We start from the raw sequence: 25,439 nt of genomic DNA, 5'->3' as shown, positions 1-25,439 counted from the left end.
GAGCTACCCTATGACCCCAAAATTGCACTGCTGGGGATTTACCCCAAAGATACTGATATAGTGAAATGCCAGGATGCCTGCAACCCTCAGTTCATAGCAGCAATGTCCACAAAAGCCAAACTGTGGAAGGAGTCACAATGTCCTTCAACAGATGAATAAAGTAGATGTAACATATATATATATATATATATATATATATATATATATACACACACACACACACAAAATGGAATGAATGAAGTGAGTCAAATGGAGAAGGACAATCATCATATGGTTTCACTCATATGAGGAATATAAGAAATAGTGAAAGGGATTATAAGGCAAAGGAAGGGAACCTAGTGGGGAAAATTAGAGAGGGAGACAAACCACGAGAAACTCCTAACTCTGGGAAACAAAGGGTTGTGGAAGGGGAGGTGGGAAGGGGAATAGGGTAACTGGGTGATAGGCACTAAGGTGGGCACTTGATGGGATGAGCACTGGGTGTTATACTAAATGTTGGCAAATTGAATTTAAATTTAAAAAATGTAAAAAAAATTAAAAGGAAACGGAAACCACATTATGACTTAAACTTTTTTACTGGTCAGAATTCAAAAGATGTCAACATTTCCAGGTGCTAAGAATGTACTAGACAAAAGCAAGAAACCATAGTTTTGAGATCTATGAAAAAGTAGTTTGCAGTGAGCTGTTTAGAAAATGTAGAAATTTCATTGTTGAGACCCTTTGAAACCTTTCTGTTTTCTTTTTCTTCCTGTCTCTGTATCACATTCACTGATATCTGAGGATGAAGAGAATACAAAGTTGTGGTAGGTATTCCTATTCATGTATGCATCATATAACCTTAAGTCCTTCGGTGAAAGTAATTCTTGGCAAACATTCCAGGACCACGTATAGGTAGAAAAGGTGTCATAAAAGGACTCATTTTTAGTGTCTATTCCAATCAGATCCCCTCGGATCTTCCGCCAGAGGTTTAGCATGTTTTTCCGGTGTTCAAGGGCAATTCCCAAGTTATAGGTATCTGTAGCCCTCTTCACCTGCAGTGAGAGAACAGACGTTTGCAGTAGTTACTGTAACATATCTTTGACTTATGAACCACAATTCTAGATATCTCAAGACTTACATTTCCAGGCTAGTTGAAAATCAGAGAGGTTATACATTGGGTGGAACCTCTTGAAGACATGTGAATTAGGAGTTGGTGGGCAATCAAAATGTCCACTTTGGGAATAATGAGATAACACATTTATGACAATATTAAAAACACAATATACTAAACCAAGGAGGAAATGTGGGATGGAAATAGTCTCTGGTTCTAAAAGGAGTGCCAAGGATGGCATTCAATCCAACCTAGGGCAGGGAGGGAGAAGATGCTGAATAGTTCCTTAAGGATTTGACCAGATTGAGGGGGTCCCTTCCAGGGAAAGGAGACAGCATAAATAAAGGGTCAAAGCTGATAAGCCTCTGGAGTTGGTAGGAGGCACAAGCACGGTTTTGCTAAAATATCAAGTTTTGAAAGTGAGAGGGAGGGAATGATGAAGATAAGGTGGGCAAAGTGTTGTCTGCTGTCATGGCCCTTAGACTTATCTCAGTGAGGCTGAGAGCCCTTTTCTAAGTGAAAATCACTGAGTGTAAGTAGTAGTAGTAAGCCACTGTTGCTGATGGAAGCAAGACAAATCTCAGTGTGTGGAGCAGAATATATAGTTGAAAATCCTGCCACTATGGAGAGGGAAACATTCATCTGCAAGGAGGACAGGGATGTAGCTAGAGCTTCACATTAGATCAGCAGCTGTGTGGAGAATGGGTGAGGCGAGCAGCTGTGAGGGAGGGATAGGAGGTTGGAGGGTATCGTCCAGGCAAGACCTAATGAGGGCCTCAGTTAAGGCAGTAGGGAGAGGATGAAGGGGAGAGATTTGAAAAATCTTCAGTAGAACAAGAATCGCCACATTTGGTCATAATGGATATGAGGAGCGAGGACAAAATATAAATTAAGGATGACTCCTGGCCTTCTAGTTTCAGTGACAGGGTAGATGGTGATATCAACCCCTGAGATACAGAATCCCCAATGAAGAGCCAGTTTGATGCAAGATGATGCGTTTGAATTGGACATGTATAGAGTTTGATATGCTAAGACAGGTCAAAATGTTCATCAGACATTGAGATGAGTCAAAGGTACTGGAGAGAAGTCTAGGTTAGTGACAAACTTAACTTATACCTTATCAGTATATAGGTGGCAGCTGAAACACTGAGGGTAGACTGAGATCATCTGAAGAATACTTGCCCTAGCTTTTCCTTCACTTAATATGCACCATGATGAGACAGAGGTTGGGCCCACTCCTTTGTCTTTTTGTGGCATGCAGTATTGACTACCTGTAGTTTCATTGATCCTCATATATCACCACTGTATATTTCCTTCTCTTATCTTCCACCTTCACTCCAAGCTCATGGAGTGGAGGAACTATGCCCCCCTCCCCCCTGCTGTGGTATTCCCTGCTCCTAGAACTTTTTTTTTTTTTTAAGATTTTTATTTATTTATTCATGAGACACACACACACACACACACACACACACAGAGGCACAGACAGAGGCAGAGGGAGAAGCAGGCTCCATGCAGGGAGCCCGACGCGGAACTCGATCCTGGGTCTCCAGCATCACCCCCTGGGCTGAAGGCGGCACTAAACTGCTAAGCCACCCAGGCTGCCTTAGAACTTTGTTAATAGTGTATAAATATCTACTAAACAAATGAATGGATGAATGTATATAACAGGAAGAGCAGTAGGATGGGACTAGAAAACAAGGAAATACCAAGACTTAAGGGATGAACATTCAAGTAAGAAAAGGAAGAGGGAGGGACACAGAGTTGCAAGATGCAGTATTATAAAGGCCAAGGAAGGGCACCCCCGGTGGCGCAGCAGTTTAGTGCTGCCTGCAGCCCAGGGCGTGATCCTGGAGACCCTGGATCGAGTCCCACATCAGGCTCTCTGCATGGAGCCTGCTTCTCCCTCTGCCTGTGTCTCTGCCTCTCTCTCTCTGCATCTCTATGAATAAATAAATAAAATCTTAAAAAAAAAAGCCAAGGAAGCAGAAAATGTCGAGGAGAGTTTGATCGTTAGTGTCAAATGTAGAAGGGAGGTGCCATGAAATACTAACACCCTAGTCTGTCTCTGTGGAGTACAAAAGTTGCTAATATGTCAGGACACAAAAGTAGACAGGCAGCGTAGAGTTATGGTTAAGAGTGTGGATTCAAGGAGCCAAGCTCCTCATATTTATAATTCTGGCTCTATTACTTCCTCTATTACTTCTGCCTTTAGACAAGTCAATCTCTCTACACAGATCTATAAAGTGACAATGATAACATCTGGAAGGATTGTTGTGATAAGTAAATGAATTAGTGCCTGTAGAGTACTTGTAGAGTGCTAATGCCTGGCACCTAGGAAGTGCACTTAAACTCTTCTTTTAGCTGCTATAAGAAATAGCACTCAATCATGATTCCCTTAGTACACCTGCTCACTATAACTGCTGGTTTACTGCTTTAACTAGTTGCTATTTCCAGCAAGACACAAACAAATGTCCCAGAAACAATGCTAGGTATGGTTCCATGGGTGATTAGCAGGATGAATTATAACAGCTAACATTTGAATCCACTGGATCATAGAGCAAGAAGCATCATTATAATGAGAAATGATCTTGTCTTATTTTAAAGACGTAGAGCTGGAAAAAAAATCTTTGGGATGTATGGTTGTAGTATTGAAGTGGAAAATATTCTTGTCAACACATTCTGGGAAGGGATGCAACAGTGAACACTCACATGCTGTTTAATAGCAGTTGCATCCATCACCGTCCAATTCTGCTTCTTCTTGAATATTTGGTCAATAGCCAGGATGTCACTTGGATAGCCTGAGACTGGGTCGATAGGCTTTATATTTTCTGCCTTTATGCATTAAAAAAAGAAGATTAATGATATATTTTGGGTTGAATTATACAACAAAGACATAATAAACGAAACACATCATATTAGGAAGGGGTTTGTATTGATTTATAAGGTTATTGCTAAGCCACCTGTCCATATTTTGTGGGCTCCTGGTATAGCGCTGTGTATAAATGAGCATTTAGCAAATTCTCTTTCATAATGAAACTTACTCAGAAATGTAGACCAGAAGATGGTTTATGTGTGGGATAGATACGGAGGGTGGAAGGGAACCAACTCTGTCCTGGCCAAATTTTCCAAGCCATCACAAAGCACTGAAAAATAAAGAAGGTGCCCTCCACAGAGTACAACCTCTATTACTTTCCAAACTTCAACTGGGGAACTGGCTGTTTTCCCTGTTCCTGGGCTGCTGAACAATGCTAGTAGAAACTTTCTTCCTTTCTTCTTTCTTTCTTTTTCTTTCTTTTCTTTCTTTCTTTCCTTCTTTCTTCTTTATTTTCTCAAAGATTTTATTTTTAAGTAATCTCTACACCCAGTGTGGGGCTTGAACTCACAACCCCGAGATTAAGAGTTGTATGCTCTACTAACTGAGCCAGCCAGGTGCCCCAGATTGCTTTCTTTGAAAACGTGTAGTACCCAGTCTCATCCAGGCCCTTGGGACTGATTGACATTACTTTTCTTCATTGAATGCTCTTAACCCTCTTATAGACATTCATAGCTGTCATCCTAGTGGCTGCTGGAAAACCAGATCTGAAAAAAAAAAAAAAAAAAAGAAAAGAAAAAGAAAACCAGATCTGCACACTCCCTCAGCTAATGATCATCTCACCAGGACTAGATAACATTAATTCTTTTAACTCTTTTTTGCACCTTAGGATTTCTCCATTGTGTTGCCTGATTTTTCCTCTTTGCTGTTGCTTGTTCTTCTTCTTCTTCTTCTTCTTTTTTTTTTTTTTTAAGATTTTATTTATTTATTCTTGAGAGACAGAGAGAGAGAGGCAGAGACACAGGCAGGAGGAGCAGGCTCCATGCAGGGAGCCTGATGTGGGACTTGATCCCAGGACTCCAGGATTACGCCCTGAGGGGAAGGCAGGCGCTAAACCACTGAGCCACCCAGGTTGCCCTGCTGCCCTGTTGCTTCTTCTTTTTAAAAGATCTTATTTATTTGAGAGAGAGACACAGAGGAAGTGTGCAAGCTTGGGGAGTGGGAGAAGCAAAGGGAGAGAGAGAAGCAGATTCCCCACTGAGCAGAGAGTCCAACATAGCACTTGATTCCAGGACCCAGGGGATCATACCTGAGCTGAAGGCAGATGTTTAGCCAACTGAGCCACCCAGGTACCCCTCTGCCCTTGCCTCTTATATGTAAGAGTTTTTCCTGATTTCCAAGGCCCCTGTATCTTTATTAATTCCCCTCCTGGACCATTTCCCTTAGATTTTCCTTGTTCCATGGCTGGCTTCATGGGTGTGTGACCTGTGCAATCCCATAGGACTATGTGCTTAGAAGATCCCTGAATTTGGTTTATTGCTCTGCTGTTGCTGTCTTTAAATTCTTAGTAATTTTTGGAGAAGGGGCCCTAAATTCCCATTTTGCCCCTGGCTCCACAAATTCCGTAGCTAGTCCTGCCCCCTCTTCCATCTTCAGTTTCTCTTCCTTGGGCAGTGGTTGCCAGCTTTGGCTGCATGTTGGAACTTCTAAAAATACTGAAGCCTAAGCCCCATCCCCAGCTCTAATTGGATAGGGTTGTGGCCTGAACACAGGGTTGTTCAAGGTTCTCCTTGGTAGTTCTGTTGTGCAGCCAGGATTGAGAATCACGGCTCGGGAAGCCTGGGTGGCTCAGCTGTTAAGTGTCTGCCTTCGGCTCAGGCTGTTATCCTGGGGTCCCGGGACCGAGTTCCACATCAGGCTCCCTGCACAGAGCCTGCTTCTCCCTCTTCCTCTCTCTCTCTCTCTCTCTCTCTCTCTCTCTCTTTCTGTGTGTGTGTGTCTCTCATGAATAAATAAATATATATATATATTTTTTTAATATATATTTTTTAAGATTCTTATTTATTTACTCATGAAACACAGAGAGAGAGGGGGGCAGGCAGAGAGAGAAACAGGCTCCATGCAGGGAGCCTGACGTGGGACTCGATCCTGGTACTCCAGGATCACGCCCTGGGCCAAAGGCAGATGCTCAACCACTGAGCCACCCAGGCTTCCCAATATATATATTTTTAAAGGAGAATCATTCTCAGGGCCCTTCTTCCCGGCTACTAATGTATTCAAGCTCCCCCTGTCCTGAAACAACTTTTCCTAGATTCTGATTCTGCAATGTTCCATATCTCTTTTCCTTAAACAGATAACATTTTTTTTTTTGTAAAATCAGTTGATTTCCTTTTTTAATTTTTAATTTTTTAAATAAAAGATTTTGTGTTTCTTATGTTTGCTTTATGTTTCTGGAGATGCATAATAAATATCTCCCATTGTGACTATGGATTTACCTATTCACTTTTTTAGCATGCATAATGCCTTTAAAAAGTCTAATCCTTACAATTCTGTTAACTGTCACCTTATCTGTCAATTTGCTAGATGCATACACGATCAGGATAGTTATATATCTTCCTGATGAGTTAAAAAATTAAATATCATCTTTATCTTTAGTTATGTTTTCCTTAAATTTTACCTTCCCCATATTAATAGATTGATACTGGCTCACTTTGATTTGTATTTGCCTGATGTATCTTTTTCTGTCCTTTTACTTTCAAACTTTCTGTGTTATATTTTAGGTATGTCTCCTTTAAAGAATATATGCCTGAAAATTGTTAAAAATCAGTCTTAGTATCCTTTTAGACTTTGAAAGATGATCCATTGTTTGTTTTTCCCTTTTTAATACTTTTTTAAAAACTAGTATATTTTATCTTTTATTGTGATTGCTTATATATTTGGATTTTTCTGCCTATTTTTTTTGTACTTTCTATTATTCCATGTTTTCCCTTTTTTTCTTGTTCTTTCCCCCTTCTATTTGAGTTACTCGTTTTAATAATTATTCATTAAGGGATCCCTGGGTGGCGCAGCGGTTTGGCGCCTGCCTTTGGCCCAGGGCGCGATCCTGGAGACCCGGGATCGAATCCCACATTGGGCTCCCGGTGCATGGAGCCTGCTTCTCCTTCTGCCTATGTCTCTGCCTCTCTATCTCTCTCTGTGTGACTATCATAAATAAATTTAAAAAAAATTATTCATTAAATTATTCATGATTCATTTTACTGATTATCCTCACATTTTAAACACTTATTATAACTTTAATGAAATATAGATTTGGCCAATATCCTAAGTCTCTACTCAAACAATAAAATGATCTTGGAAAACTTTAATTCTGAGTACAACCCTCCTCATCTCCCTTGTCACTGTGGTGTATGGTATTTTAATTCTTGTTGATTAGTACTCCCCAAACCAGTAATTCTTCTTTTTTCTTTCTCCTTTTTTATTATTTTTTAAAAAGACTTATTTATTTATTCATTCAGAGAGAGAGAGAGGCAGAGGAAGAAGAAGCAGGCTCCACGCAGGAAGCCTGACATTGGGACTCGATCCCAGGTCTCCAGGATCACACCCCGGGCTGCAGGTGGCGCTAAACTGCTGCGCCACCAGGGCTGCCCCTCTTTCTCTTTTTTTTTTTAATTTTTTTTTATTTTTTTATTTTTTTATTTATTTATGATAGTCACAGAGAGATAGAGAGAGAGGCAGAGACACAGGCAGAGGGAGAAGCAGGCTCCATGCACCGGGAGCCCGACGTGGGACTCGATCCCGGGTCTCCAGGATCGCGCCCTGGGCCAAAGGCAGGCGCCAAACCGCTGCGCCACCCAGGGATCCCCCTCTTTCTCTTTTTTAAAAAAGATTTATTTACTGAGAGAGAGAGAAAAAGAGAGAGTGTAGGGTGGGGAGGGCAGATGGAGAGCGAGCAGACCTCTTGCTGAGCGGACAGCCGAGTTGCAGGGCTCCATCCCAGGACTCTCAGATCATGACCTGAGCCAAAATCAGGAGACGCTTAACCTCCTGGGCCACCCAGGTGATTCTTTAAATTTATTTTTTTAAAACATTTAAAAAATATTTTATTTATTTCTGAGAGAGAGAGAGAGAGGCAGAGGGAGAAGCAGGCTCCATGCAGTGAGCCCACATGGGACTCGATCCCAGGTCCCCAGGATCAGGCCCTGGGCTGAAGGCAGCACCAAACCGCTGAGCCACCAGGGCTGCCCAATTCTTTAAATTTAAATAGCCACTGTGGCTACCATTATTGGAAGTCTCAGGCTTAGATTGTGTAGGATTCTGTGAGTTATAGTAAAGATTTTGGCTTTTACTCTGAATGATATGAAAAGCCTTTGGAAAGTTTTGAGTTGATTTTAGTGGAGCCACTTTGGTTGCAGTGTTGAGAATAGACTGCAGAGGACAAAGATAAAAGGGGACCATTTAGGAAGCTATTGACACTTTCTCTGCTGATATGATTAGAGACAATCTTCTAGGTGATAGGGATCGTGAAAGAAAGTACTTGCCTAAATGACCCTTATATTCTGAAGAGATTGACAGTAAACAGATAAGGATCACAGGTGGAGAGCTTAGTGTTGGGAAATAAATTTATATCTTTTTTTTTTTTTTAATTTATGATAGTCACAGAGAGAGAGAGGCAGAGACATAGGCAGAGGGAGAAGCAGGCTCCATGCACCAGGAGCCCGATGTGGGATTCGATCCTGGGTCTCCAGGATCGCGCCCTGGGCCAAAGGCAGGCGTTAAACCGCTGTGCCACCCAGGGATCCCGGGAAATAAATTTAATTTTTTTTTAAAATGTAGTCATACAGAGAGAGAGAGAGAGAGAGGCAGAGACATAGGCAGAGGGAAAAGCAGGCTCCATGCACCGGGAGCCTGACGTGGGATTCGATCCCGGTCTCCAGGATCGCGCCCTGGGCCAAAGGCAGGCGCCAAACCGCTGCGCCACCCAGGGATCCCCCCGGGAAATAAATTTAAAGGGGAATAAAGTTTCCCTAATGTCCAACTTGTCCATAATATCTGCCTGTGGATATGATGAGTTCATCTGGAGAGATAAAGATCAAGTCTGCTACTGTGATACTCCTCTATTGTATTTTTTATTTTTTTTAAAGATTTATTTATTTATTCATGAGACACACACATACAGAGAGAGAGAGAGAGAGAGAGAGGCAGAGACACAGGCAGAAGGAGAAGCAGGCTTGCCACAGAGAGCCCGACGTGGAACTTGATCCCAGATTCTGGGATCATGACCTGAACTGAAGGTAGCCCAACTGCTGCACCACCCAGGCGTTCCAAGAGTCTTTATTTTTTTAAAAGTTTTTATTCAAATTCTGGTTAGTTAACATACAGTAATATCAGTTTCATGTGTTCAATATAGTGATTTAACACCTGGTGCTCATCACAAGTGCCCTCCTTAATCCCCATCACCTATTTAACGTATCCTCCTACCCATCCCCTTCTGGTTACCATCTGTTTGTTCTTTATAGTTAAGAGTCTGTTTCTTCTCTCTTATTTTTTTCCCCTTTGTTTCTTAAATTCCACATATAAGTGAAATCATATGGTATTTGTCTTTCTCTGACTGACTTCTTTTCCTTAGCATAATACATTCTAGCTCCATCCACATTGTTGCATAAAGGCAAGATTTCTTTTTTTTTTTTTTTAAGATTTTATTTATTTATTCATAAGAAACATAGAGACACAGGCAGAGGGAGAGGCAGGCTTCATGCAGGAAGCCCGACATGGGACTTGATCCTGGGTCTCCAGGATCACAACCTGGACTGAAGGCAGCGCCAAACCGCTGAGCCACCCGGGCTGCCCCCAAATGGCAAGATTTCATTCTTTTTTATGACTGAGCAATATTCCATTATGTATATGTGTGTGTGTGTGTGTGTGTGGGTGTGTGTATGAGCTTTCCCTTTTCTCTATATCCTTGCCAACACCTGTTGTTTTCTTCTAGAATCTTTAAAAATTTTTTATTTTACTGTGGTAAGAATACTTAACATGAGATCTATGCTCTTAACACATTTTTTTGGTGTACATTTTGTTAATTACAGGCACAATGTTGTACAGCATATCTCTAGAATTATTCATCTTGCATAACTGAGATTGTATGCCTTCTGATTAGCAACTCCCCATTACCCCCTCATTCCAGCCTTGGAGACTCTTAAACCCTATGCCTGGAAGGCCTTCTAAGAGGTTTTTTTTTTTTTTAAATTTATTATTTATTTATTTATTTATTTATTTATTTATTTATTTATTTTTCTTCTAAGAGGTTCTATTGTGATGTGAACACCACGTGGACTTCTGGAACCCGGAGATGCCTCACAGGGTGGGCTGGTCTCCAGTCAAATCTTGATGTTTTGCAGGCTGGGAGGCCTGTCATAAACCAGGAGTAAGGCCAGAGTTTCCTCAGAGAATTTCTAGAAACCAAGGCATGGTGGCCTGACAGAATAAAACTCAGAGCTTGAAGGAGGCCAGAAGATGTAGCTGGACTATAAGTAGAGTTCTAGTCCAAGGGCAGGGTGGTGCCTCCGTCACAGCATCATTCCACTCAGTTGAGGATCTGGTCCTCTCATCCCATGGTGTCTGGCCCAACCAGGATCTAGAGCCAGTTGAGGGAGCCCAAAATGCAGCTTCTGGCCACTAAGTTGAAGGGAGAGCAGGCATAGGTAGGATTTAAGGAGCTTTTTATTGTTATTCTTATACTCCTCACCTCTATCCCCAAGTGTAAGGTAGTTTTCAGTAAGCTTAACTATTTGTTGAAATTAAATGAAATATTTATACCTGGGCTTAAATTTAGGAGCACAGCTATGGAATCTGGTTTGAAATATAATGACTAAGGGGCACCTTGGTGGCTCAGTGGTTGAGTGTCTGCCTTCAGCTCAGGTTGTGATCTGGGGTCCTGGGATTGAGTCCCACATCAGGCTCCTTGCAGAGAGCCTGCCTCATCTGCCTGTGTCTTTGCCTATGTCTCTGCCTCTCTCTATGTGTCTCTCGTGAATAAATAGAAATCTTGAAATATAATGACTGAAAATGTCATTAAAAATGGGTTGGGGTGACTGGGTGATGGGCAATGAGGGGGGCACTTGGAGGGAGGAGCACCAGGTGTTATGCTATATGTTGGCAAATTGAACTCCAATACAAAAAATTAAAAAAAAATAAATGAAAACCGAAAATCTCAAAAAAGATGTTCTTCTGTTAAATTAGGACTTGAAAACCTAAGTATTTAAATTAAGTAATGTGACATAACCAGCATCTTACCTGTGTTTTCCAATCCCTTTTATGGAAAAAATAGTTCTCAAAGAAGTTCAGCGGCTCTCTTTTCCTTAGCATTTCTAATTTCTGTATGTCTTTGAATGGCTTTCCCATCACCACCCCGTCCACATTAGGAAACAATGGAAAGACGGGTATTTTTGAATATGGGCTACCTGAAGGAGGATTGCACCCTTAAAAAATAAAAACAAAAATGGTATTATGAACAGTGTAGGAATAAATTTACATAAAAGACATGCATGCAGTGCCTGTTTTGCTCTGTGCCTAGTCTTCTCAGTGGCCATGACCCCTTTTTTCACTCTTTTGACCTCCCTCCCCATCCACAGAATCTAGGCTTCATCCAGACTCTAGGCTTCACTTGTATCAGGAGGACTCAGGTGAGGATGTAGATTTGTTTTCAAATGATATCTGTCACTCAGAATAGACTGTGGTTCTGCTTTTATAGCACTTGGCCTCTACTATTTATTTCTGACTAGTAATGTACAGATAAGTCCTTTACAACAATGGGAGAGGACAAATGGTTCTTACTCTTGAGCTCTTCAAGAAATTTAAGTAAATCCTTTTCTCTCATTATTGCAATCCGGGCAGCATTTGCAAAGGCAGCTGTGCTTGAACTTGGAGGTGTGCATATATCTAGTTTAAATCTCCTTTTTCCATAATCCGTAGTGTAGGGGCTCCACGACATTCCTGATGTGGTTTCCTGGAATTTTCTTTGGAAATAGCTAAAAAAAAAATTAATCCATAAAAGAATAAAAAGTGCTGTATAGTCCTACTGAAAAAGTGTCTGTTAGACAAAAAGAAAAAAAAAGTCCAGTTGCAAGTTGCATGATGAATACATTTATTTTAAAGTTAATTTGTATATTTGTTCAATATTATTGAATGCTTATTTCTGTGACATTTATAGATTATCTATTAATACTTTGCACAGGCTATTTGGCTAGTTTATATTTCTAGTCTCTGGGCTTTAGTTTCCTTCCTCTGCCCCAAACTCCTTAGTCCTGTCTAGAAAAATATCTATTGATTGTGATCTTGACAAAACCTTAAGTGGTACCAGCTTGAATGTAAATATTAAACATACCTATGATTATATTACTTTATGTTGAGTTTATTTTTTTTAATTTTTTTTAAGATTTTATATATTTATTCATAGAGATGCAGAGAGAGAGAGAGAGGCAGAGACACAGGCAGAGGGAGAAGCAGGCTCCATGCAGGAAGCCCGACGTGGGACTCGATCCAGGGTCTCCAGGATCATGCCCTGGGCTGCAGGCGGCGCTAAACCGCTGCGCCACCGGGGCTGCCCTATGTTGAGTTTAAAATGCAACTTTTAGTTAAAAGAAATCCTATTGCATAGAGTTTGAAAAATAAAAGTATAAAAAAGAAAATATCACCTGTAATCTTACTATTTGGTAAATCACTACTGATTACATTTCTTTGCAGTTGTGTGTGTGTGTATGTGTATGAACATGTGTATAAACAGATCTAGTAGATCTACTGGTATGCATTTATGTTATAAATTCTAAAATTACATCAGGCTATGTATGCTAAAGGACTCTCATTCATAGCACAAACATCCCCAAACATAACATCTGATGTACAGACATGCATGCCTTAAATATTAATGGTAGATCAGATTCCTTCTTGTAGCTAGAATGGTGGATTTCCCTTGCAGCTGTGGTAGAGATCTGGCTGCTGAGAGGGAAGGACTTGTTTCTTACTGACTTGGTGTAGTGGGGCTTCAGTACAAATGTGGAAGACCTCACACTTCTCAGCATGCTGGGCAGAGGAGCATCACTTCTTAATGTCCCAGAGGACAAAATATAACACCTTGGTTTCTCATCATTATGTAGACAGGTTTTTCTTTTATAGCAATGGGATCTGAGATGATGACAGGCAACTTTTTTTTCTCTTTTCTTCTCAGAAAGAGGGAAAGAACTCATTCTAAACTTTGGAGCTGCAGCAGTGGTTTGGTAGATGTGCCAATAGCATTCTGATTGAAGCCTGGATTATTTATTTATTAAAAAAAAAGATTATTTGAGAGAGCAAGAGAGAGGAAGCACGAGTAGGGGAGGAACAGCGGGAGAGGGAGAATCCAAGCAGACTCTCTGCTGGGAGCAGAGCCCAACACAAGCCTCCATCCCATGACTCTGAGATCATGATCTGAGCCAAAATCAAGAGTTGGATGTCTAATCTACTGAGCCACCCAGGAATTCCTAGCGTTGGCTTATAATCAGATAATTCCTTCCCTGTCCTTGAAACCAACCATCCCCAGTGCTTTCACTCTTCTCTGAAAACATATTAACACTTAGTGTAATTTAATTCCTACCAGGTCCTTCAAGGTTCACCTTTCCTTTCCCTCCAAGTATCCTCTGCATACTCTACAGGTCTGAGTGTGGTTTGCAGGCCAGCAGCATCGGCAGCACTGGAGACTTGCCAGAAGTGCAAATTTTTTTTTTTTAAGATTTTATTTATTTATTAGACAGAGAGGACAAGCATGGCGAGTGAATGGCAGAGGGAGGAGAAGCAGACTTCCTGCTAAATAGGGAGCCCGACATGGAGCTCCATCCCAGGACCCTGAAATCATGACCTGAGCCAAAGGCAGCAGCTTAACCAACTGAGCCAAAATAAGAAACTGACCCCTCAAAATACAAATTCTTGATCCTCACATAGATTTATTGAATCAGAAACCCTAGGATCCAGCAATGTTGAAACAATCACTCCAGATGATCTGATGTGTGCTAGAATTTGAGAACACTGCTGCAGTCTATATTCTCCCCTTTCCTGACATACTAATCTTTGCTCACCGGTTACATACCATGTTGTATTTATAACTAGTGGCTTCCTCCCCTTCTTCTTCCCTTATTTCCTTTTGCGATCTTTCTTTAATAACACAGATTTTCCTGAAATCCCTTTTGGTTCCTGGATGCCTATTCATATTTAAAAGTGAGAGTAAACATTCTTTAAGACCAATTAGAAGCTTTTTGGTATGGTGGGTCGTATTGAGTGGGAACTTCACTGTCAGCTAATTGGGTGGAGCCCAATTAAAGAGATTAAAAAAAAGATTTTATTTATTTGAGAGAGACTGAGTGAGACCAAGAGAGCTTGAGCGGGGTGAGGGGCAGAGGGAGAAGCAGACTCTCCATTGAGTGGGGAGCCTGATGCAGAAACTTGATCCTGAGATTCCCAAGATCATGACCTGAGCAGAAGGCAGAAGCTTAATGGACTGAGCCACCCAGATGCCCTTAAGAGGCCTTTTAATTGTGATTATCCATGGCTTTTGCTCTCTTGGCTAGTCAGTTACCCTGGTGAGGGATTGTCTGATATTTTAATTGAGTGGTATGAATCTAGCTGTCAGTACATTGGGACCTAGGGAAGGGGAAGGTGACTGGTGTGTGGGGGGGCCTCATCATTCAATAAGTGGACTTTCACATAATTCTGGGTTTCCACTCTGATACCTTCATACTTAGTTATGTCTGATATCCCTGAGTCCAAACAATACTTCTGGTACATCTTCTTCAGAAAGGTAATTGTCAAGGCAGTCCCTTGGTTGTGTGGGGTTAGGGAAAAGAATCTAAGGGTCAACCTGCTTCTCATGTTACTTTCATAAACATAAACCAGGTTTATGATAAGTAACAGCCAAAATCCTTGTCATAATAAAAACCAGTCTTTCTGTTTCAGGATTCTCCTGCTCCCTACTTTCAGAGGTTGTTGGTGCCTCAGTTCCTGAGCCTGTCAGGTGTTCTATGATGAGAACTGGCTTCTTGACCTTCTCCACAGCAGGTGTTCAGGTGTCAACTTGTTCTGAGCTCACCAGCGGGTAAACAGTCATCCATTTCCTTTTCAGTTTCCCAAATTATGTTGATATCTCTTGTCCAGTGTTTTCCCTAACTGCCCTCTAAAATTCTTTTTTTTTTAAGTTTATTTTCTTGAAGATTTTACTGAGAGAGAGAGAGAGAGAAAGAGAGAGAGAGAGAGAACAAGCAGGGGGAGGGGCAAAGGGAGAGGGATAAGCAGATTCCCCGATGAGTAGGGAGCCCAACCTGAGGCTCTATCCCAGGACCCTGGGGTCATGACCTGAGCTGAAGGGAGACACTTAGCTAATTGAGCCCACCCAGGTGCCCCTCCCTTATGATTTCTTAACTACCATCTTAACTGTCAGATCTAACTCTACCCATTTAGTTCTGACTTCATCTGGCCTCACTTTAGCATTTAATACTGGGGGAAGGTCTATCCTGGTTTGGATTTCTCTGTGGCTCTGGCTTCTTTGACTTCACACTGTCATGGTTCCCTTCATGATGACTAATGTTTTGACTCATATTTCGTTTGCTGACTTCTCTTTTTCTTTCCATTCCATAAGTATGGGAATTGCTCATGGTTCTGTCCTCAGTCCTTTGCTTTTTTTCCTCACCCCCTCCCCACCATGGGGATAGAGAGAAGTGCACAGTTAAGAGGTAGGTTTAGGAGGTCAAATAGGATTTCATGATTGGTTGGATGTGGGGATTGACAGAGCAGCAGCAGCAGCTGAGGAGGATGCTGGGTCTTTGGCAATTGGATAAACACAGTGAGACAGTGGAGTCACTCACTGACATTTGGAAGCCAAGTGGAAGAACTAGTAGAAGTGGGGTTGGGTGAGGGAGATTAATTAGGTTTTGACATTTTGAGTTTGAGGTACCTATGGAACTGCCCAGTAAGCAGATGGAACCCTAGAGAGGGATCTGGGCTAGGTATACAGCCTGATCTTCTCTACACCATGTTCTCCTTGCCTGTCAAACGGGTGTTGGAGCCTACCTCACATGGTTGAAGTAGTGATTAAATGAGGTCATTCAACAGAAGGCTATTGAGTGTAAATAATTTTTTCTAGACACTAAGGATATAACAGTGAATAAAACAGACAAAAATAATCCCTGTTCTCATGGAGAGCAGCATGAGAAAATACATAACAAAATAAGTAAGTAAATTATATACTATACTAGAAGGTGATAGTGTGGGGAAAAAAAGAGAAAGGGAGACAGGGAGTGGTAGGAGGGCTGAATTTTAGATGGGGGGACAGAGAAGTCCCTACTATATGACAGTATTTGAACAAAGACCTGGAGGTGGGGAGATAGTGACTCATGTGGATATCTGGGCAAAGAGCATTCCAGATAGGGGGAGCAGCAAGTGCAAAAGCCTGGAGGTGGGAGCATGTCTGGTCTATTTGAGGAACAGCAAGGAGGCCAGCATGGGTTGAACAGAGTAGCAGGAGATGAAGTCAAAGAGTTCAGAGGTGAGTGCAGATCACCTAGAGGGCCAGTAAGTCATGTAAAGTGTGAGGCTTGTACTCTGAGGGGAATGGAGAGTTTTGAAGGTTTTGTGCAGAGAAACAACATGATCTGATAATGTTTTAAAAGGATCATTTGGTGCTGTACATGTCAAAACATCAGGTAGGCAGAGGGTGTGCTGAGAATAGATGGTGGAGTGGGCAAGTCATGGAGGTGGGGAGGAGACAGTAATCCACAAAAAAGCTAATGTATGTAAAGTGCACACTCAGCATGCTATGCTCAATAAATGCTATAATCAACTATGGGCATACCTATAAAAATCTAGGATTAACCAACTCAAGATCAGCTTTCTCAGGAATGAATGATTCTTTGCCCCTCATTTGACAATTAATTATGTGATATATTTTGTGTCACTTCACTTCTGCATATTTAGTTATCTACATACTTATGGCTTTTCTCTCAATTTATATTTTAAGTTCCTTACATGCAAATGCTATGTATTAAACACTTGATTTCCTTAGAAACCAGGTTTATGATAAGTAACAGCCAAAATCCTTGTCATAATAAAAACACTAGCTAAGATTTCCTGAGCACTACTGGGTGTGAAAGGCAGTCTAGGGGAATGGATAAGAGCATGGGTTCTAGAATTAGACTGTGCTAAAATCCAGGTGCCATTGCTCCTTGGGCAAGTTACTTAACTACCTGTACTTCAGGTTTTTCATTTGTAAAATGAGGATAATAGTATCCATTAAGGAGGTGAGGATTAAAATAAATAATATATATGTTATATGACTATTCTAGCTACTTCCACAAAATAATAATATTTATTGAGCTCTAGGAATATTTATTGAGCCACTTCACCTGCATTATCACATATCCCCACAACTGTCCTATAAAGTAGGTATTTTTATTTTTATTATTGTAAGGTAGGTATTATTATTGTTTCCATTTTATAGGTGAGGAAACCAAGGCTGAGAAGTTAAGCAATGTGCCTAATTTGTGTACCAATAGCAGGCATTTAATAAATGCCTTTGAACTGGAATAAAGAGTAGAATTTTATGTACCCTTTGAGTCTATATCTGACAGATATAGGATAGCATAGAGAGATTACCCATTGAAGATTCTGAAAACATTCTGTATTTTTAAGTCTAAGAGGGAAAGCAGGATGCTTTGAAAGAGTATGAGCTAAAAGGACTGCTAACAGCAATATTAAATATCTATAATACAATGATGAAAATAGATTGAGGAAATTTATCTTTAGTAGTATTTACTGGAATAAAGCACATTTGGGTGTGAGAATGTTTCCTCATCCTCTATTTGCAAGTCCAGTTCTGGCTCAGCTACAGTCCAAAGGCTACTTTGGGAGGTCTGGAATCGCTCTACATTATCCCAGAGTCAAAAGATCTCTTGGGGGATCCCTGGGTGGCGCAGCGGTTTGGCGCCCGCCTTTGGCCCAGGGCGCGATCCTGGAGACCCGGGATCGAATCCCACATCAGGCTCCCAGTGCATGGAGCCTGCTTCTCCCTCTGCCTGTGTCTCTGCCTCTCTCTCTCTCTGTCTCTGTATGACTATCATAAATAAATAAATAAAAATTAAAAAAAAAAACAACAAAAAACAAAAGATCTCTTGGGAGCCCCTGGTAGTTCCAGCATGAATGGAAACATCTTCCAAACTAGATTTCCAAGGCCACCCAAAGTCATCCCTGGAAAAGTCTTACTCTTCTTGGATTCTGTAGCCTAGGGTAGGAGAGTCTGAACTTTTTTGGCCATCTTATGCCCTCAGTAGGCCCTGAGATGGTCTGAGGTCTATCTAGTGATTTTGGAGTTAGTAGAGTGGGGATGAAGGAACAGGTCTCATGTGGCATGTGAGCATTGCCACAGACCCCTTCTCCTTTGTTTTGGAGCATACCCTGTGGACTAGGATGTTAATCAGATGTGACTGCTTTGTAAATATCTTCATAAGTGCTTCTATGAAGGCTGATTTTATCCTTCTTTGCCACTTACCTTACTATTTCCATTATAGCCTTTCTTGGTAAAGCTGAAGTCTCTACAAGCTTTGATAGGATTTCAAACAACAGGATCCCTGGGTTGCCAGCTAAGTCTAAACATTTTTCCTTTTCTGGAACTATGAAGGGGAAAAAATTCAAAATGCCTTCTGAAAAAATATCTATCCAAAGAAGTAATAAGCCTTTTACAGTCTTTTTATTTTATTTACAATATTAATACTAATCCAGGTACTAGAAAATTATAGAAAAACATTCAAAATCCATTTCATTTGGTAGAAAGGTAATTTTGATTACTGAATAGACTGATTAATCATTAAAAAATACGTTAGTTCCATGACTTCTAAATAAATATTGACTTATAAGTTAATACATTTAACATAAACACGACCTATGCATTAAGGACTATTGTCTTGTTCTTCTGGGTAAAGGAATTGCTGATAAACATATCTCAGGCTTGCAGGCAAACCCTCATTATTACAGTAGTACTTGAAGCAGTAGCTTCTGCCTCTTTTAAGGACAGTTCACTGCCTATGAATGAATGTATTTTCAAAACCATATACAGTATTTGGAATTTGGAATATATTTACCCTAGAAAACATGACACAAATTGTAGTTAGTTTTCCCATGCAGACTGTTAAACTCATAAACAAATCCTCAGAGGACTAATAACAGTATGTTAAGGACACCTCCACCTCATTTATGACCTTGTGTGAGAATATGCTCTTTAACCTCCAGCTGACTCTCCAGTCCTTGTACTGAGGGCGGACTTCATCAGGGTAAGGAGGATATTTTTGGAATAGTGAATGGTCTATACCCCAAATTTGCATGAGAAAGAGCATTTTTCTTTTTCTAAAAAAAAAAAATTCATTTGTAAAGAGAGTACCTCCCAAAGTGGCACATGCATTTGGTAAAGAATATTATAAAAGGTGACTGAATTTTTCTACACTATTCTAAGTGTTCCGCATTGGAGGCCAAAAAGCAGTGTCTCCTGCAGAAGGACTTGACACATTTAAGTTAGAATTCTAAACTTGTATCAATTTGCTTAGCAAATATTGTTTTGGAGAAGCAGTAAGACAGTAAATCTCATCCCAGAATATGCCTTCCTCACTTGTCTCCTGATCTGAGGCCTAAATGAATAATGGTTACTATGCAGTGAATTGCAGCCACCCAACCACCATCTGTTCAGTAATATCTCTACTTACCCACAGCTTTAAGGAAGAGGTTCTTATCAGTTAGCACCTTTATAAAGTCTGAGAAATTCACCTTCCCATCTCCTGCAACAGAAATCTAAGGCTCAGAACAAGGACATAAGATGCATTTCAGTAATCAAATTATATATTAAAGAAAAAATAAAAACACCTTGGACTATTCAATAGTTAAAATCAGACAGCATGTTAAAGCTGGAGACTTGCAGGATGCCTGGGTCATCCAGGTCATGCCAGTGGTTGAGCATCTGTCTGCCTTTGGCTCAGGGAGTGATCCTGGGGTCCTGGGATCGAGTTCTGCATAGGGCTCCCTGCAGGGAGCCTGCTTCTCCCTCTGCCTATATCTCTGTCTCTCTCTCCGTGTCTCTCATGAATGAATGAATAAATAAAATCTTAAAAAAAAAAAGCTGGAGACTTTCTCAGGGGAGAATTGGTCTTGAAGTGGTTTTAGCACCAGAATTTGAATGACCCACAGCCACCAGAAGCAATGGTGGGAGTATAAACGTCAAACTAGGGGGTTTCAGCCCTGCAGTCCTATCTACTCACTCCTTTCCTAGAGACTTGCCATTTTTTCAAGGAATCCATTCCTGCTTTCCCACTCCATACCCACCTCTGATTATTTCTATTATTTTTTAAAAAAGATTTTATTTATTTATTCATGAGAGACACACAGAGAGAGAGGCAGAGATATAGGCACAGGGAGAAGCAGGCTCCATGCAGGGAGCCTGATGCAGGACTCGATCCTGGGACTTCAGGATCATACCCCGGGCCGAAGGCAGGCACTAAACCGCTGAGCCACCCAGGGATCCCCTGATGTTTCTATTATTATAACACCCCAAAATTGTACCCACTCTCCTCTAATGTAAAGGCTAGTGCTATTAGAGGCATGTGTGTGTGTTTTGATGCAAGAACAGGAAAATTGGGCAGAGTTAGTAGAAACCAGTGACACCTTAATTAACTGGTGACATTGATTCATAGGTGGAACTTATGCTAATTTAATGAGGCACTGGTAGTTGGGTGGGGAGAGGTGAAAGGAGATAATGCACTGAATATATATTCCATACAACATATCAGCTTGGGCTGTAATCACTAGTCAGTATATTCAAAGGAAGTATCTCAAAGCTTTAAAAATATAAACAAGGGATCCCTGGGTGGCTCAGCAGTTTGGTGCCTGCCTTCAGCCCAGGGTGTGATCCTGGAGTCCCGGGATCAAGTCCCACGTCGGGTTCCCTGCATGGGGCCTGCTTCTCCCTCGGCCTCTCTCTCTCTCTCTCTCTCTCTCTCTGTGTCTCATGAGTAAATAAATAAAATCTTTAAAAAAATAAGAATATAAACAAAAATGCTGTAGCGTTAAAAATTCAATTTAGGTGGCATCTAAGGATCGAAGGAAAATTTGTACTATATGATTCAAACGGAAACAAAGGGCTTAGATTTTCTTGGTAACATGTCAGTTTTGAAATTCTCAATGCCTTTGTATCTGTTATTTCAAGGCACCCTTGGAAATGTATGTCATGACAGGTAATCTGAATTTAATATTGAATGTGACAGTCACTTTTAGTTTCCACACAGGATTTTTTCAAAGAATAGTCCATTTTGTAGCATTAATTTGATTTTTTCTGCATTACTTTGATTTTGTGACTTGTACATATACCTTACTGATACCCTCAAAGGGAAACACATATATGTACCTTTGATAATAAATGAGATTTCTTATGAAAGAAAAAATATATTTATAAAAACCTTTTATGAGAAAAATAATCATAAGTCAAATACTCACGATCAATATCAGCACATCTTAATTCATTATAGACATCATGCTTGGTTAGATTCATTCCCAACTTAGCTAAAGTGCACATCATTCCATGTAAATCAATACAGCCAGTTTTATCCTTGTTAAAGAAGTTGTAGGCATCTTGGAAGGCTGAGGAAATGTAATTAAGTTAGGCAGTTATTCAAGAATAAGTACATATTCTAGTAACTAGGACAGACTATATGGTTGACTGGAGATCATGTTCTGGAAAAGTATTGAGAGAAAAATGCGTACTTAACAGACATTTTTTAAAAAAGATTTTATTTATTTATTTGAAAGAGAGTGTGCATGTGTGTGCGTTAGCAGGGGGAAGGGCCAGAGGGAGAGGGAGAACAGGCTCCCCAATGAGCAGGGAGCTCCATATAGGGCTCTATCCCAGGACTCTGAGGATCATGACCTCAGCCAAAGGCAGACACTTAAACAACTGAGCCACCCAGGCACCCCTTAATAGATATCTCATATAAAGGACAGCATCCTTCCAAGAGATTTGAACTAGAATAAACTACTTGGTGGAAAACCAAATATATTGCTAAAATGGCCTTTGAAAGCTGTCCACACCTTAATTCTTGGAACCTGTGAATGTATTACTTATAGGACAAAATGGACTTTGCAGATATAATTAAGATAAGTCATCCTGGATTACTGAGTGGGCCCAATCTAATCACAGGGTCCCTTAGGCAGCTAGAAGCAAGAGAGATGTGAGAAGGACTTGACTCTGTTGCTGGCTTGAAGATGGAAGGGGCACAGTGATGTGACACACAGAGAGCCAGAGCCTTAAGGAGTGAGAGAGTCTCTTGGCTGATAGCCAGTAAGGAAGTGGCACTTCAGCCCTAGAACTACAAGGAACTAGGTTCCGCCAAGAACCTGAATAAGCTTGAAAGCAGATTTTCCTTCAGAGCCTCTTGATAAGAAATCAGGCTGGCCAGCTCCTTCATTCTGACCTTGCAAGACCCAGAAAAGGGGAACTAGCCGAGCTGGACTTCTGGCCCACAGAACTGTGAGATAATGAATTTGTGTTGTTTTAAGTTGCTAAGTTTGTAGCAATTTGTTGTGGCAGCAACAGAAAATGGATGCACCAAAATGGACCCAAATTATATGTATGTGAATGTGTTGAATAGATTCAAAGGTTTTTTTCAAAGACATACTCAGGGCATTAAATGGAACCAAAGTTAGACATGTATTTTCTAAAATTAGTGAATGAAGAAATTAACCCAGAATAAAGTATATCTCAAATGGCACCAGAATAAAACTTATTTCATATCACATTCAAGTGTTAGCATCTGTATGTATGAGAGTGATTCATCTTGTGGAGATATAATGATACCTGCCTTAAAACTGTGTGAGTAGGTAACATTTTTCTCCCTTGGTTGAAGGAAGGCTTCTCTAGGGCTGGAGTCATCTCTAACTTGTTTCTAATTTCTCCCAGTATTTCTATCATGTCAGTAGGCATGTGCCAGGTGCTGCTTCAGGTGCTTAGGGTACATTAGTGCCCTAAACAGAGATCTCTGCCCTTCTATAAATGAAATGACTAGGTAAGTTGGATAGCACGTTAGAAGGTTAGAAGATGGTGACGCCTGGGTGGCTCAGTGGTTGAGCATCTGCCCTTGGCTCAGGGTGTGATCCTGGAGTCCTGGGATCGAGTCCCACATCGGGTTCCCTGCATGGAGCCTGTTTCTTCCTTTGCCTATGGCTCTGCCTCTCTCTCTCTCTGTGTCTCTCATGAAAAAATAAATAAAATCTTAAAAAAAAAAGAAGGTTAGAAGATGTTAAGTGCTCTGGAAAAAAGAAAAAATAATGCAGGTCGAGGGGCTTGGCGGTTCCAGGAGTTGAGGGGTAAGTTGCTTGTATTAAATAGGTGAGATCTGAGCAAAGACTTGATGGGGGTGAGGGAGTGGATATCTGGGAGAAGAGAGGACCAGACAGAGGGAAGAGCAAGAGCAAAGGCACAAAGGGGAATGGGCCTGATATGTTCCAGGGACAGCAAAAGGCTAGTGTGGCTGGAGCAGAGTGAGCAACAGGAGAGGAGTTGGAGAGGTCAGAAAGATAATGTGTGTGTGTGTTTGTGTGTGTGCATGCACAGTAACGTTTTTACAATTTTATTTATTTTTTATTTTATTTTAGGTTGGTTTTAGATATAGTTGCAAATTTTACTTTTGGATTGGTTTTATATATAATTGCAAAGATAGCCCAGAGAATTCCTGTAGATCCCTCACCCAGTTTCCCCTAATGTTAGCATCTTAGAGTACTCTGATTCAATTTATCACATCTAAGAAGCCAACAGTGGTTTAGTGCTATTAACTAAACTTTAGATATTAATCAGATTTATTTAGTTTTTCCCTAAGGCCATTTTTCTTTTCCAGGATCATAGTACATTTAGTTGTTTTATCTTTTTAGCCTCTTTTCTGTAACAGCTTCTCAGGCTTTCCTTGTTTTGGAAGACCTTATTAACAGTTTTGAGGAATATTGTTCAGGTATTTTGTGGAAGTCCCTAAGTTTTCTAATGTTTTTCTCATGGTTTGCTTGAGATGAGGGATTTTTAGAAAGAAGACCAAAGTGAAGTGCCATTCTCATCATTATATTAAGGTTTTCTAATGTTTTTCTCATGGTTTGCTTGAGATGAGGGATTTTTAGAAAGAAGACCAAAGTGAAGTGCCATTCTCATCATTATATTAAGGTTATGTATTATCAATATGACTTATCACTGATATTTATCTTAATTCCTTGGCTGAGGGAGTGTCTGTTGGGGTCTTCCACTATAAAGTTACTTCCCTCCTTTTCATATTTTACTCTTTGGAGTAAGTCACTAAAGGAAGTCCAGACTCAAGGGACCGAGAGTTGGGGACAGGAGATCTAAGTTCTACCTCCTGGAGGAGGTAATATCTACATTCATTATTTGGAATTCTTTTTTTTTTTTTAAGATTTTATTTATTTATTTATTTATGAGAGAGAGAGAGAGAGAGAGAGAGGGCAGAGACACAGGCAGAGGGAGGAGCAGGATCCATGCCAGAAGCCCGACGTGGGACTCGATCCTGGGACTCCAGGATCATGCCCTGGGCCAAAGGCAGGTGCTGAACCGCTGAGCCACCCAGGGATCCCCTGGAATTCTTTTGTAAGAGAGATTTATCTCTTTTCCATTAAAAAATTCAGTCTCCATTCTGTCAGTAGGGACTTGCAGGTATTTATATTTTATACTTTTAGTTATAATCCAATACTATTTTATTTTTGTTGCCCAAATTGCTCCAGTCTTAACCACTGTGAACCCCCTTTGAGGTTGGCTTCTGCATCCCTTTGAAAAGCTCCTGTGTCCTTTTTTTTTTTTAAGATTTTATTTATTCATGAGAGACAGAGAGAGAGAGAGAGAGAGAGAGAGAGGCAGAGACACAGGCAGAGAGAGAGAGGGAGAAGCAGGCTCCATGCAGGGAACCCGACACGGGACCGGATCCCAGGACTCCAGGATCACGCCCGGGGCCAAAGGCAGGCACTAAACCGCTGAGCCACCCAGGGATCCCATCCTTTTGTTTTTTGAGAACTTCCTTACTTTGTCATTGTAAGATGTTGCAGGTTTGTCTTGTATATTCCCTACCCAGGCCCTAGAATCAACCATTTATCCAAGCAACTCTGCTTCTTTTATAGGAAAAGGGCATTTAAAGTACTGGGTGGTGGGTATGCTTGTTGCTGTGGGGGTGTTAGTGCTTAAGTCCTTTCAGCAGACAGAGCTAGGAAATATGTGTATGAATGCTGATACACATATATACACATATTTATTTCTTGATTTACCTGTGTGTATTCCTGTGAAGCTAAACATGAGTTCACAGGGGTTCACACTGATGTCTCAAACCTAACCCAGTACTGCTGGTTCACTTTAGCCTTCTCACCCAGTTTCTCTGTAACTTCACACCTTCCCACTCCAACAGTGAGAAACCTGGCTCCCACCGTCCACCGTCCATTTCCTGAGTTATT

At 40.9% G+C, this 25,439-nt stretch overlaps 1 protein-coding gene across 1 annotated transcript in view; it reads right to left on the bottom strand.

Moving 5' to 3' along the window:
* Positions 1 to 704: 704 nt before the first annotated feature.
* Positions 705 to 25,439, bottom strand: part of EFCAB3 (EF-hand calcium binding domain 3) — a 74,373-nt gene continuing 49,638 nt past the window's right edge. Inside the window, exons 17-23 of the mRNA XM_041726842.1 lie at positions 21,447 to 21,590; positions 19,667 to 19,738; positions 18,463 to 18,583; positions 11,733 to 11,926; positions 11,193 to 11,377; positions 3,800 to 3,922; positions 705 to 1,031 (exon numbers count right to left, since the gene is read on the bottom strand). Of these exons, the coding sequence (XP_041582776.1) occupies positions 705 to 1,031; positions 3,800 to 3,922; positions 11,193 to 11,377; positions 11,733 to 11,926; positions 18,463 to 18,583; positions 19,667 to 19,738; positions 21,447 to 21,590 (1,166 nt within the window). The remainder of the gene's footprint in view (positions 1,032 to 3,799; positions 3,923 to 11,192; positions 11,378 to 11,732; positions 11,927 to 18,462; positions 18,584 to 19,666; positions 19,739 to 21,446; positions 21,591 to 25,439) is intronic.

Source organism: Vulpes lagopus, chromosome 12 (genome assembly GCF_018345385.1).
Source record: "Vulpes lagopus strain Blue_001 chromosome 12, ASM1834538v1, whole genome shotgun sequence".
Classification (NCBI taxonomy): Eukaryota; Metazoa; Chordata; class Mammalia; order Carnivora; family Canidae; genus Vulpes; species Vulpes lagopus.
This window is presented reverse-complemented; position numbering and strand designations above follow the sequence as displayed.